This window comes from Prinia subflava, chromosome 14, assembly GCF_021018805.1.
Source record: "Prinia subflava isolate CZ2003 ecotype Zambia chromosome 14, Cam_Psub_1.2, whole genome shotgun sequence".
Lineage (NCBI taxonomy): Eukaryota > Metazoa > Chordata > Aves > Passeriformes > Cisticolidae > Prinia > Prinia subflava.
Genome location: NC_086260.1, coordinates 11,384,548 through 11,396,617, shown reverse-complemented (window position 1 = coordinate 11,396,617; position 12,070 = coordinate 11,384,548). Strand labels below are relative to the sequence as shown.

At 38.3% G+C, this 12,070-nt stretch overlaps 1 protein-coding gene across 2 annotated transcripts in view; it reads right to left on the bottom strand.

Annotated features, from left to right (window-relative positions):
• Nucleotides 1–12,070, bottom strand: part of EEFSEC (eukaryotic elongation factor, selenocysteine-tRNA specific) — a 197,426-nt gene that overhangs the window by 152,912 nt on the left and 32,444 nt on the right. For both annotated transcript variants that reach the window (XM_063411299.1, XM_063411300.1), the window contains exons 2-4: nt 10,678–10,885; nt 8,300–8,396; nt 6,547–6,711 (exon numbers count right to left, since the gene is read on the bottom strand). In XM_063411299.1, coding sequence (XP_063267369.1) covers nt 6,547–6,711; nt 8,300–8,396; nt 10,678–10,885 — 470 coding nt within the window. The remainder of the gene's footprint in view (nt 1–6,546; nt 6,712–8,299; nt 8,397–10,677; nt 10,886–12,070) is intronic.

The window sequence follows — 12,070 nt, the reverse complement described above, 5'->3', positions numbered from 1 at the left end:
ATCGTTCATCATATCAAATAAAAGTATGGCATTCATATCACACAGTGTTTTCTTCTACTTAGAATCAAGATCGTCTTGCACTACTTTTTCACTTTAAAACCCACTGAAGAGTGTACCAGTTCTTAGGCAGTAACAGCTCTCTGCACGAGCTAACTATTAAGGCAAAATTATCTGCATGGCAATGGCACAAAATACACACTCCAACTTCATCTCATGCATTAACCACTACCAATCAGCATTACAGATAACCCTGCACAAGCAAGCAGTGCCATGGAAATGCTGCAGAAGTTAAGTCTGCCTTGGAGAGCAATATTGTTTCCAGCAATGCTGCATATGTCCAGGTGTAGCCTTGATCCCAACAATTATTTCAAGATGATTTAAATAGACAGAAGCAACATATAAGTCACAAATCTCTTCCTTTTCAGATTCACTGTAGGAAGAAACTCATAGGCTTTGCCTTCTAATGGATGGGAAAAATTACCCAATCTTGTCCCCAACTGTCTTTATCTGGCAGGGAGCACAAGGTACACCTAAACCTCCAAGAAAAGCTGCAGATGAATTTCAGTATTTGAAGAGTTAATTGGCCAGCACTGACTAGGCCAGTTTTCTGCCTACAGAGATCACATTAGACACACAAGCTCGAAAAATACAATGTATGGTTTGGATTAGCACTGCTCAGGTTGGCTGCTCTGCCCTGGCTTCCTCCCCTTCTGCCTGGACTAAACAGAAAAAAATTAAAAGCCCCATGACATATATCGAGACCCATTTCTATTATGTATTATCCCTGGTACTGAAGAAAATAAACCGTAACGCACAATGTCATTTATCTTGCTCCCTCACTTTACTGTACCCATGATACTTAATAAAAAATTGCAAGTGATTTGAACTAAACATTGTACTTCAATAACAGATAGTGAATGAAGAGCAACACACAAATCTCTCGCTGAACATTTTTATTCCTGAGGGGTTTTTTGTAAAGGTCTAAAGTTAACCACAATTTTGTATTTTTAATACAAACTCAAACTTGAAATGGATTTTGTGCTTTGCAGTCTTCAGGTTTTGTTGGTGCTTTTTTTTTTTTTCCTTTTTTTTTCTTTTTTTCTTTTTTTTTTCTTTTTTTCTTTTTTTTTTTTTTTTTTTCTTTTTTGTTCTGAGGGCTTGGTGTTGGTTTGGGTTTTTTAAAAATGTGAACTAAAACAGAAATAAAAAAAAACAAAACCAAAAAAACCCAGACAGTAAAAAGTTACAAAACCATACCTGAAAATGAGGGAACTGATGTTCAGAAAGAGCTCAGCATCTGCGACTCTTATTCTCTTAAGAGATTGAGCCAAAAAGATCTGAAAAGTTTTTATTGCCAGATCCACATTTCATTCGACAGGCACAGGATCAGATCTTTCATCCTTTACTTAACCACAAAGAACTGTGCAGAGCAGTTTAGTTCTTCCAAAACAACTGATAATATCCTAAATGCTCAAAGCAGAGTACTTTCCAGTATAAGCCAAATCCTGCATATTTTGTTTTTAAGTAATGCCACAGCAGATGCAAAACTAGTAGGATTCACACTGATGTCTTCTAGGAAAGAAAAAAATCTCCAAAAAACCATAACCCATGCTTTAGAAGCAGCAGACAAATAAAAAAAGTTTAATTCTTGTACTGAATTAAACCACACGTATAACATTATGTTTACATATTTAATTTATTGCTTTAGGATCTAAGATTGCATTTTTGCAACCGCATTTTTAGTATGCGCCATAAACGCCCTTTTCACAATTTTAACAGCTGCATTAAGGTGATTCTCTCTCAACCCAATTCTCTCAACTGCCCTTCTTCACAGCATTCCAATGAAAAGAAAATGTTCAAGGCAAGCAAAACTCCCTTCCCGGAAGAGGACCTGATGCATTTGAAAGGCTGTTTGTATCAGTATTGGGCAAGAAAAACCCAAGCAGCACAGGAAGAAACAGATGTAAAAACAATGTTCAGATATACTCTCAGAATATATAGCAAGGGTTCTCTCTATTCATGGTGCTTAAAGCAGTCAACAGTGGCTAATTTGGAAGGGGCATATTAGGAGGCCCAAAGTGCTCAAAAGGGTAAAAGCAAAAACGTATTTAAGATTGCACCATTAAAGTCCACATACAAATGTTTTCGTGATCCAGTTTAGTGGAGTTTGATCCAATCTTGTCTTCTGAGATTTAAATCCTCTGACAAGGCTTAACTGCATAACGCTGATTGTGCAAAAGTCCTTAAATAAACTAAAATTAGTTCTTTCTACACGTATATACTCACTAATCAAAGGTCTGGGGACATCAGATAGACTGAAGTACTTATATGGACAAAAGCAGACCTCTCTATTACAATTTTAATAGCTACAATGGTTTGAAGGAAACAGTCTTATCAATACTACTTGAGTTATTCTATCAGACACTGGAGAATTTTTTTGTTGTACTAGCCATAAAAGCTACAGAACATTTGCCAAAACACAGACCAAAGTTATCTAACTGTCTTGACTTGCAATATATAACCAAAAGCATGTATTCTATTCCCAATCTGTTGAAACCATTTGAAGAGACTTTTTTTTTCCTTATCTCATAGACACCTGTCTTTCCAAACCTAGACACCAGCCAACAAAAAAAGCTTAGAAGAAAACATCTCTTTTCATGTGGTGAAAATATATGAAGCCATGAAGCTTCTCAATATCATGCAAAACATGTTTCTTTAAAGTTCATGAAGTCAGTATAATTTGACAGTCTTGCCAAGACAGAATCACTACTGGTTTAAACCAAAACTCTCATTTGCAAGGAGACCTTACTAGATAAACAGAGGCAAGCTCCTCACATTTTTCATATCTAAGTCTCACATGACCTTTTGAAAGTTCAGCTGAGTACTGAAACAATCCATATGACTACCCTCCAACACGAGGGGAGCTTTTCATAAATAAGCTTGCAACTTTTGAGACTGAGATGCTCCACACAAATAGTGGCAATTGGCTACTACCAACCTGCAGGATGGTCAAGGTTGAAGCTGGTAAGAATATTTCTCTTTCCTTTTAATGAGATTTATTACACAAGAAACAACTCTGTACCATACAATACCAGATATTCAGACTCAGCAGAGAGTAAGAATTCTACCCCCCCACAATCCCCTAGAGAAAAAACACGAATGTAACCACTCAGCAGGAACACAGCTACTCAGCATTCAAGATACTCACAACTTCTGACTCACACACAGTACAAATGACAGCATCGGACTTTACAGAGGCTCCAAGTCAGTTATTAACCTCCACCAGCCACTCAGCTTTCATCAGTCTGCTCCAGCATTTGTCAGCAATTCATTAAACAGGACAGACAGGAACCTGACTACAAGACAAAGAAAAGTTTCTACTTCTTACAGTTCCTGAAATAGAGCCCCAGCAGTGGTCTTCATACTTGGCTGCCACATCCATGCACTGGGTCTTGCATACCCAGAGCCCCAATCACAGGGAAGGCAATATCGAGTGCACACTTTCAGGATAACCAGATCCATGAGCTGTGTATATCCTTCTGCCTCCTCACCCAATTCAGTCATGACCTTTTCTTTCATCTTTCTCACCTGGATAAGGAAGGCAAAAAATACCTTTCCCCCACTGAAAACACTTTCCTTTTTTCAGTTAAAGTGTGCTAAAAAAAGACCCAGCAGCACTGGAGTTTGATATTCATTTAAACTAAAATCTCTCACATTATACTTTAGATATCAGTAAAATAAAAACCTATCAGTAAAACAAAATGAAACTGAATTGAAAAAATCCTTAGTATTCAAACGCCAGTAACTTAAGCAGAAATGCAAGTGTCACAAATTTTTGCAGTTTATAAACACTAAGACTATAGAGACTGAAAGAACACTGAAATAATCTTAAATTACATTCAGAGTTCTGCCAACACTATGTTTTTGCTGGAGAAATCCTTGGTTCATGCTCTTCAAGGTGGATTTCAAGTGCTAAGGAGCAAATAGTCTAACTGAATTGGATAGTGAACTGTTTGCTGTGTCAAAGCTTTTTGCCAAACACATATATATAATTTTTCTTTTCGGTATATGGATAATCAACCCCAGATGGCAATTTACATAGGCAAAGCATAAAGGAATCCATGCACTGCTGGCACTCTCAGTCTCAATCAGAGCAAGCATGGGCATTTGAGAATGTCACTGTTTATTTTTAATTGCTGTGTCCCTTCTTTGTGCAGGTTCAAACGGTCAAAGATGTCGAAGTCCATTAGTAGAACTGGAAGGTGATGCCACTTCATTTGGTGAGGGGGTTCTTCAAATTTTAAAAAAACAGCTGGTTTGTAATGTCCCTAGATGTACCAGCTGTCAATCTCAGTTACCATTGAGTCAGGGCAAAAAAAGGTCACACAGAGTCAGAAACCACAATGTGTTGTGAAATGTGCTTCCTCTGTTAACCTTGTAGGCCTGAGAAAAGGTTTGACCTTTTATAGGTATCCTAATCCAGCTCTGCGTGATGCTGGCAGGGGTAAGTACAACACACAGCTCAAACTTGCAAACATTGCTTCCTTTTACTGTGCCTTGGTTTCTCTACCTGTACAATACGAAGGTGAATGTCCACAAGTTGCTAGTGCCAAAACACAAAACTCTGCCCACTGCTATTATCATTCTCAGGCATGGACACATCTACTTCACACACAGCAGTGGAATGTTTAATCCATTAACAGCAACTAAAAAGGAAAAATAACTAAAAGGGAGGGAAGTTGTTAATGCCTTAAGAGCCAAGTGATCTGGCTTTTCTTAGCAAAGGGCCTGCTAATCTGCTAAGCTGCCTGTCACTTCAGTGACTACTCTCCCAGTCACCTAGGAAGAAAGCCCACTAAAAAAGTCACACTTAAAGGCTTTTTCACTGTCCTTCTAAACACCAATTTACAAGTTATTCACTATATTTTTGTCATTTCCTCGTTCATACGTCTGCTTTAAAAAGCAGACTTATTCCTAAATATATTTCTTCAAAACATTTTTGAACTACAGATGAAAAGCAGAATAGTCATTTCCAGATAGAATCTAGTGAAGTATGCTTTCTTTGCAAGAAATAATTACTGTGCCCTGTCTCCCCCATCTCCTGGAGCACAAAATGACAGGAAGTTTGACAAATGCTATGCCAAAAAGAAAGCAGTGAACTCGCTATGCAACACCTTGTTTGGGCAGGAGTCATCTCCATCTCCTCGTACTCCTAACTACTTGCCCCTCTTTGGACCCCAAGGACAGGCAGGCTCAGGACAGAGAACAGGACACAATAGCAAAGGAAAGAACACTGCTAAGGGGAAACCAGGAGAGGTTGAAGCTAGAGCTTCAATCCCAGCAAGCATATTCCACGCAGGAATTGAAAGCATGGCTCCCAAAATAGGCTGCATGCTGTAAATAAGAATATGGGCAGTGAGGAACTCGACTGGGGAAGAAGAAATGTCAGAGCATATATTGTACAAATCACTTCTATGCAAAAGACAACAGGATATAAACTAGATGGCCACAGGTATCACTGGAGAGACTGACCAGAAATGAATGGTCTGTTATCCAAATACTTCAGATGAATAAGCTAAATACTTCAGGTGAAATCAGAATGCCTCGCATAGTCCTTCATTTGTCCAAACAGTACAGTCAAAAATGAGAAAACAGCACCTTCACTCAATGAAATATTAAGGTCCTTACAGTAAAATGACTTGAAGATAATACTGACAAGCAGGAAAGAGTCCCATCTAGGCTTGTTAGGCCAAAACTTGCCTGCCCACACAATGTAATCAGCTGGGTCCACCTTTAAGTGGTAGCTGCAAAATATTCCTCAAGTCTTAATTCATTTGGGCAGTTAATACCACAGGAAAATCAAAGCAGTTACAATCAGCACCTGTGAAATAGATGTCACATGTTCCAAGCATAAAGTAATTTCGGTTTCTTTTAAAGGATGAATATATTTAAAGGAAATTAAATAGTAACAACAGTTGAGCAGTTCAAAGGCCATTGGAAGGTCTCTGACTTTTTACAGGCTCTCCGAAGAGCCCAATGGCAGCAAGTCACCTACTGCATCCCAGCAGTTCTCTCAGAACATGCTGACACAAATTAAAGCCTCGGGAAACAAAGAGAATGTGCATCAAGCATTTCAATGCCCTCTTCTTGTCATTTCCTTTGCTTTCAGACATTTCTGGAAGCCTACCTACATGGATTCTTTTGCAAACCTTCTCACTGCAGCGTATCCCAAATGAAAGTAACCTCTTTCAAACCTTGTTCACCCCACCTTGGAAACATGTCCACTTTGCTTCTCTGAATTTGAAAGCCTAACATGCTAATCTAGATCAGTCTTCTCTTCATCCAACTAAATTATTGAGAGGGTAACTTTACTGACTGCCCATTTTAAAAATCACTAGGCCTCTTACTGTTATGAGCTGGGTTATAATAGAGTACAAAAATAAAAACTGAAAATAATTGAATCATTTCAGATTGGATGAGAACATTCTCTTCTTTGTTGAGTGTCTCTTTCTATCAGGAAAACCAGAGTGAAAATGAGAGACTCACCTTCAGGGCAGGAATCTCCACATTGTCACCAAGGCTAACAGAGCCAGAAAGAATAGTCCCTGTCATCACTGTGCCTTGACCCTTGATAGAGAAACAGTGGTCAACTGCCATAAGGAAGTGTCCTGAGGGGTCTCTTGATGGCAGGTAAGCCTGAGACTTCAAGACCTGAAAAAGAAGATGAAAGCAGCACCATGCCTGGGTGAAAAGTCATGACAGCAACACAGTAGAAGGCAGGCAAGTGGATGATTGATTGAACAACCTTGCAATTTTACTGATTTCAGGCATCTCCCAAGGAGCTTAGAACTCATCAATGTCAAATTAACTGTGTGTGCCATAGAGGAGCCACATACTTAGCAGCAGGAACAGTTCTATTTTCGGCCTTAGAAAGATTTGGTGCTGCACATTTAGCTTGGTTAGCAAAACCTCACTGGTGATAAAGTTGCTGCCAAACTCAATATAAACACTGCAGCAGAGCAAAGCGGAAAAAAAAACCTGCGTGTGTCATCTCCCCCTTTTTCCTCCCTCTCTCAAAAGTACAATTTCACAGTGCGTTTTGCTACTTCAGTTTTTTTTGGATTTTGTGAAAATGAACTTATTTACAGATATTAGTGCCCCATAAAGCCCATCTCTGATTTCCTCCCAGGAAAACTGTAATACTGGGTTAAGTTTTCAAATTCAACTACCCCTTCCGTTTTTTGTTAGTGTTTCTTGAAGGATTAATCCGTTAAGAAAAATTCCATAAGTACCATTTTCTAGAGAAATTCTCTGAATTTATAAATTTTCTTTTGTTGACAAATACTACATTTCTTTAAATATATCATCAGACAAAAGATTTTCATTACAGAAAGGAAGTCATGCACTCAACAGTGCTTTAAAGGAACTGATTCACTCCTGTGTCAAATCACTTTTGATCTCTGTCTCTATTACGTCACCTGCATATACATTTGGTATTGCCTTTAACATCTGTTTTTAAGGTCAAAAACTGCAGCCCAAGCCCAGGTTGTAATGACAGAACAATGGAGAGTCTCTTAGGAAGGACAGAAGGGATAATAGCTCAAAGTCCAATGGCAGGGCTCACACAGCATTTGCCAGCTCTCTAATACTAGGTTTCAGTTGACAGAACAGCTGCAATGAGTGTTTCCTTTAAAGGTTTTAACCCTGGAGAACATCCCAGTAAATCTAACAGGAACCAGATAAAGGCAGAAGTAAGCACTGGCATATCTCCCCATCTCTAGAAACTGCTGGGGGCAGATTGGTCCTGGCTAAGTCTAGTCTAAGGCCATACTACATCCCATCCCCATGCCCATCCTGACTCACATGAGCCTGGGAGGTGATACAGCATTCAGTGCTCAGCAGCCCTGTGGAATATCCTGCCTTTACACAAGCCTGGCTGCCCAGTGCCAGGCATCCCTAGATTTTTTGATGACTGATGCTGCACCTTAACTTCAGTAATTTACATCTACTTTAAACCTGGCAGCATCCAAATCAGAATTTGACAAGTCTTCAGAGAATGATGCCTTTGTTTTGGGACCCCTTTCTGCTGTCTGAAGTAACAGTGGCATCCCTCCAGGGCAAAGATGTTCCTTTCCCTAAGCTAATTACAGAAAGGGTAACCAGTCTATTGCAAACTACAATCTGCTCTCAGTTATTTTAGGTGTCCTGCCCTTGACAGTATAAACATCATGCCATGTAATTAAGGGTTTTGAACATCTGAGAATAATGCTTTCATGTTATCATGTTCTTCAGCAAGTACCTCAATTAATTCAGAAACACCCAGTGGATTCTCAGACTCTGGGGCTTCTGGTCCACCAGGTTTTGCTGCAACAGCAACAATAGGACACCCAGAGAATCTGAAAGAGAGAAAAACTTTCACCATTAGACAGATCTCTGACACATGTCAATATACAGAACTTCCAGGCTCATCTGAATGCTAGTAAACTCCCTAAAATTCCAATTTATCTGCTCTTCCCCCAGTGCGACTGACAATTTCTTCCTGAATTACCATCAGATCAGCACTACTGGACTTCACTATGAAAGCTTCAGTCCTGTTCCACATTAGCTACTGATTCAATGCTGTAACACTCAAATGCAGAATTCAGTTTATTTCAGGAGCACAGGTCTGCGGTTTACATTCAAAGTCATTTTACCTGGAGACTAGCACATTTTTAACTTTCATTAAACAATTAAAATTCTAAATGTAAAGTCATAACCTTCAAAACGGGAGCAAGATGCAAGATGCCTCATGATGCCTACCTGAGTCTGCAAGATCTGTAGACAACACACAGATCTAAATCTACTGAAATCAAAGTCTGCAAAACTTGCAAATCTCAAACATGCAAAGGTTCAGAGAGGAGCAGTACAGCCAACTGACCTCAGTCTATCTTTTGTCCTACAATCAGTTTTATTTTTCAAGTCCTTAACTTACAGAAGATTTTTTAAAAAAAAAAAATTCAGTCAGCAGACTTAACTTTTGCTCCCTAAAATACAACCTAGTGTTTTTTACTTCATTTTTTCAAAAATCAGAATTAACCACATAAAATATATATTAATGTCATGGAATAATAATCAGTCATTACACCAAAAAGTGACTGATTCTCATAGGTACTTAATTCTATGTAACAGATTCAGACTAAAATTATTTATTTTGGCCATCCTCTTGACACCCACCCCCCACTGATTTTCTTTAAAAAGGGAGCAAACTAGAGGGAAGAGATGGTGCCTTGTTAAAGGAGAAATGTTAAGTTTTATAAAGGGAGCTCACTCAGTGACCCAGCTGTAATCAGGCACATGAGGTATTTTCTTTGTTTACACGCCATAAGCCTGAGGCATCTAAGGACAAAGGGTAATAAAAACATGCATTGAAAATTCCTGTGATTAACCATAAAACTTTTGGAAATTTATTTTTATACAAGTATTGCACAGTACTATATTGCAATAAACAGAAATTTATGCTGAACCAGATGCTTTACTCCTCTTCACATACACCAGAACAAACCGGAGGAATTGTATGGTGCATTTGGAGGCACTTTTAAAGATGATCCAGTCCTACTGAGACTCTTACTCCACCACACCAAATTTCTCTCAGCAGAATTTAGATCCTGATGGACAAAGGGAGAAGGTGATGCCCAAAAAAATTTTTAAAAAATTGAAATCCCATTCATAGAGACAGTTTGCTTTTAGTTTTGGTATCAATTCACAGAAAATCAAGTTTTGGTTAGGTAAATTCACAAGTATCAAACTATTCAAATACAGAACAGTTACTTTCCTCTGCCTTTGGTTTTGTTGGTTTGTTTTTTGTTTGGTTTTTTTTTGCCTTCCATACAATTTCCTGACAACACTACAATAATCTCCCCAGCACTGGTGGCAACATCTACTCTACAACTGCAACAGCCTTCAGCTTAGCTTACTGCTGTGGAATTCCACCTATGTATGTAGTGAAAATACTTCCAAAAGTAAACTATTTGAAAGAAAAACAAAAATATCACAATTGCCATTAGAGGCAATTGCCAAATGGTATCAGCATATATTCTGCTAATAAAAATAGTTTAGGAATAGAAAAGCATTTTAAAATCACACATTTGGAGATTCAAAGTCAGGTGGGAAAAAGGCTGTTGAGAAACTCCACATGCCCGAGACACAACAGGACAAGCACTTTGCAATCACACCCAGATCAGCAGTGCTTTCACAGCACCATCAAGCACAGACTGCACATGCGAAAATTGAATTTTGGTTCTCTCTCCTCTGTGCTCCGAATCCTGTTCCTTAGATTCTTCAATTCAAAATGTGACCTGATAGGTATGTCCCCTTATATCCCTGAGCAAAGCAAAGATGTGCTGCAGTTTCTGTAGCCACATCCAACAGTTCTTCACCTGGATATTCTGGCTTTGTATTATCCTATCCAAACTCCAAGCAGCTCTTTAAATTGAGAAATTTAATTATCTGAAAATATTTCTCTACACAAGATACTTGCGGATGTGAATTTGGAATTGCACTTGAGTTTCTGTAAATCTTTTCACTCTTATCTCACCATTTTTGCTTGATGTGCCAGTATGTTTGGGTACATGTTGGAAGAGAATGTTGGTATTTTTGCCGAACTAAACTTTGTTATCTGTAGTATTACTATTCACTTACTTGGTATTTTCCAAGGTCTTCTGCATTTTCTTAGTCATCTTCTCAATGGCACTCTGTCTCTTCCCCTCTGGAAGGAGATCTATTTTGTTCAGAACTACCACCATCTTCTGGCAGGCAATTTGTCCAATTACCAAGCACTCTGCTGACTGTGTCTGCATCCCTTTTGTCACATCTATCACAAGCATCATTAAATCGATAATCTGGGCACCTGGAAGAGAACTCACAGTCAGTATTGCCACACCATAAAAAGATTAAGAATAATGTTCTCAAATCGTTTCCATTTAAAATTGTCAGCATATGTACAAATGCCCAGAAAGACAAACAAAACACATCAAAGTAAGCACTGTATGCCACAGCTCTTTTGAAATTAAGAACTTAGGAATTTAAGCTATTATAGGCTATCATCAAGTCATAAGAACAAGAGAAGAACATGATAGTTCAAGTCTAAGGCTGTTATCACTGTATTAAAAAAATACTAAGTAAATTAAGCTTGTAGCAACACAGGCATGATATTTGCCTCAATTAAAAATTATAATATAAACAGCCGAGCAGGAATCTGATACAGCTAAAGAAACACACAGCAACACTGCAAGGAGTTGTACATTCAGAGCAATCTCCACAAGAGCCAACCAGGTACCCCATAAAAACATCCACTAGCCTCAGTCCCTACCTGCTTCTCGCCATTTTTCTTTCCAAGTCCAAAATTTCACAAAAGACAAAACTGTGATCACCACCAGAGACAGGTTTATCCCAAGTCTAAAGAGATTCTTGAATCCCTCAGTGTCAGGAATAGGCAATTTAAAACCTGCAATATATCACCATTCACTCCCAATTCAAATCCATGTAACTTGAACAAGTCATTTCAAACACAAGAACAGAGATCTGATTCCTAGATCTCTTTGTGGAAAGGCTCCTGAACTTTAGGCTGACATTATCTATCACCCTTATGGATTATTTTTATATTTCATGGTATTGTTGTCATGAACCCTTAATTTTTTGATTGAAGCAACCTGAATTTCATGAATTTAAATTAGTTTACAGAAGCTTTTGATGAACATTGGGCCTTTCAATAATTACATTCAGAATTTTCTTGTTTCATTTGAGGTAACTGAAATACTCTGAATACCAACATAGAAAAGTGCAACAGATTCAAGTGTTGAGAAAGTTTAAACATAAAAAAGTAAAAAATAATTTAAAGCCAAAGTACTAAAAAGTCATATGCCAAAAAGAGCACATTTTGAAAGATGATAAAAGCTAGATATCATGTAAAATTCCAGCTCTCTAACTTAGATACTTTTAATACTGGCCTTAAGATCAGAAGAAATCAATACAACTGTTCCTTGTTTCTCTGCTCTCTCCAGCCTTCCCCTTGCCTTTTTTTGTTTTTTAGGGC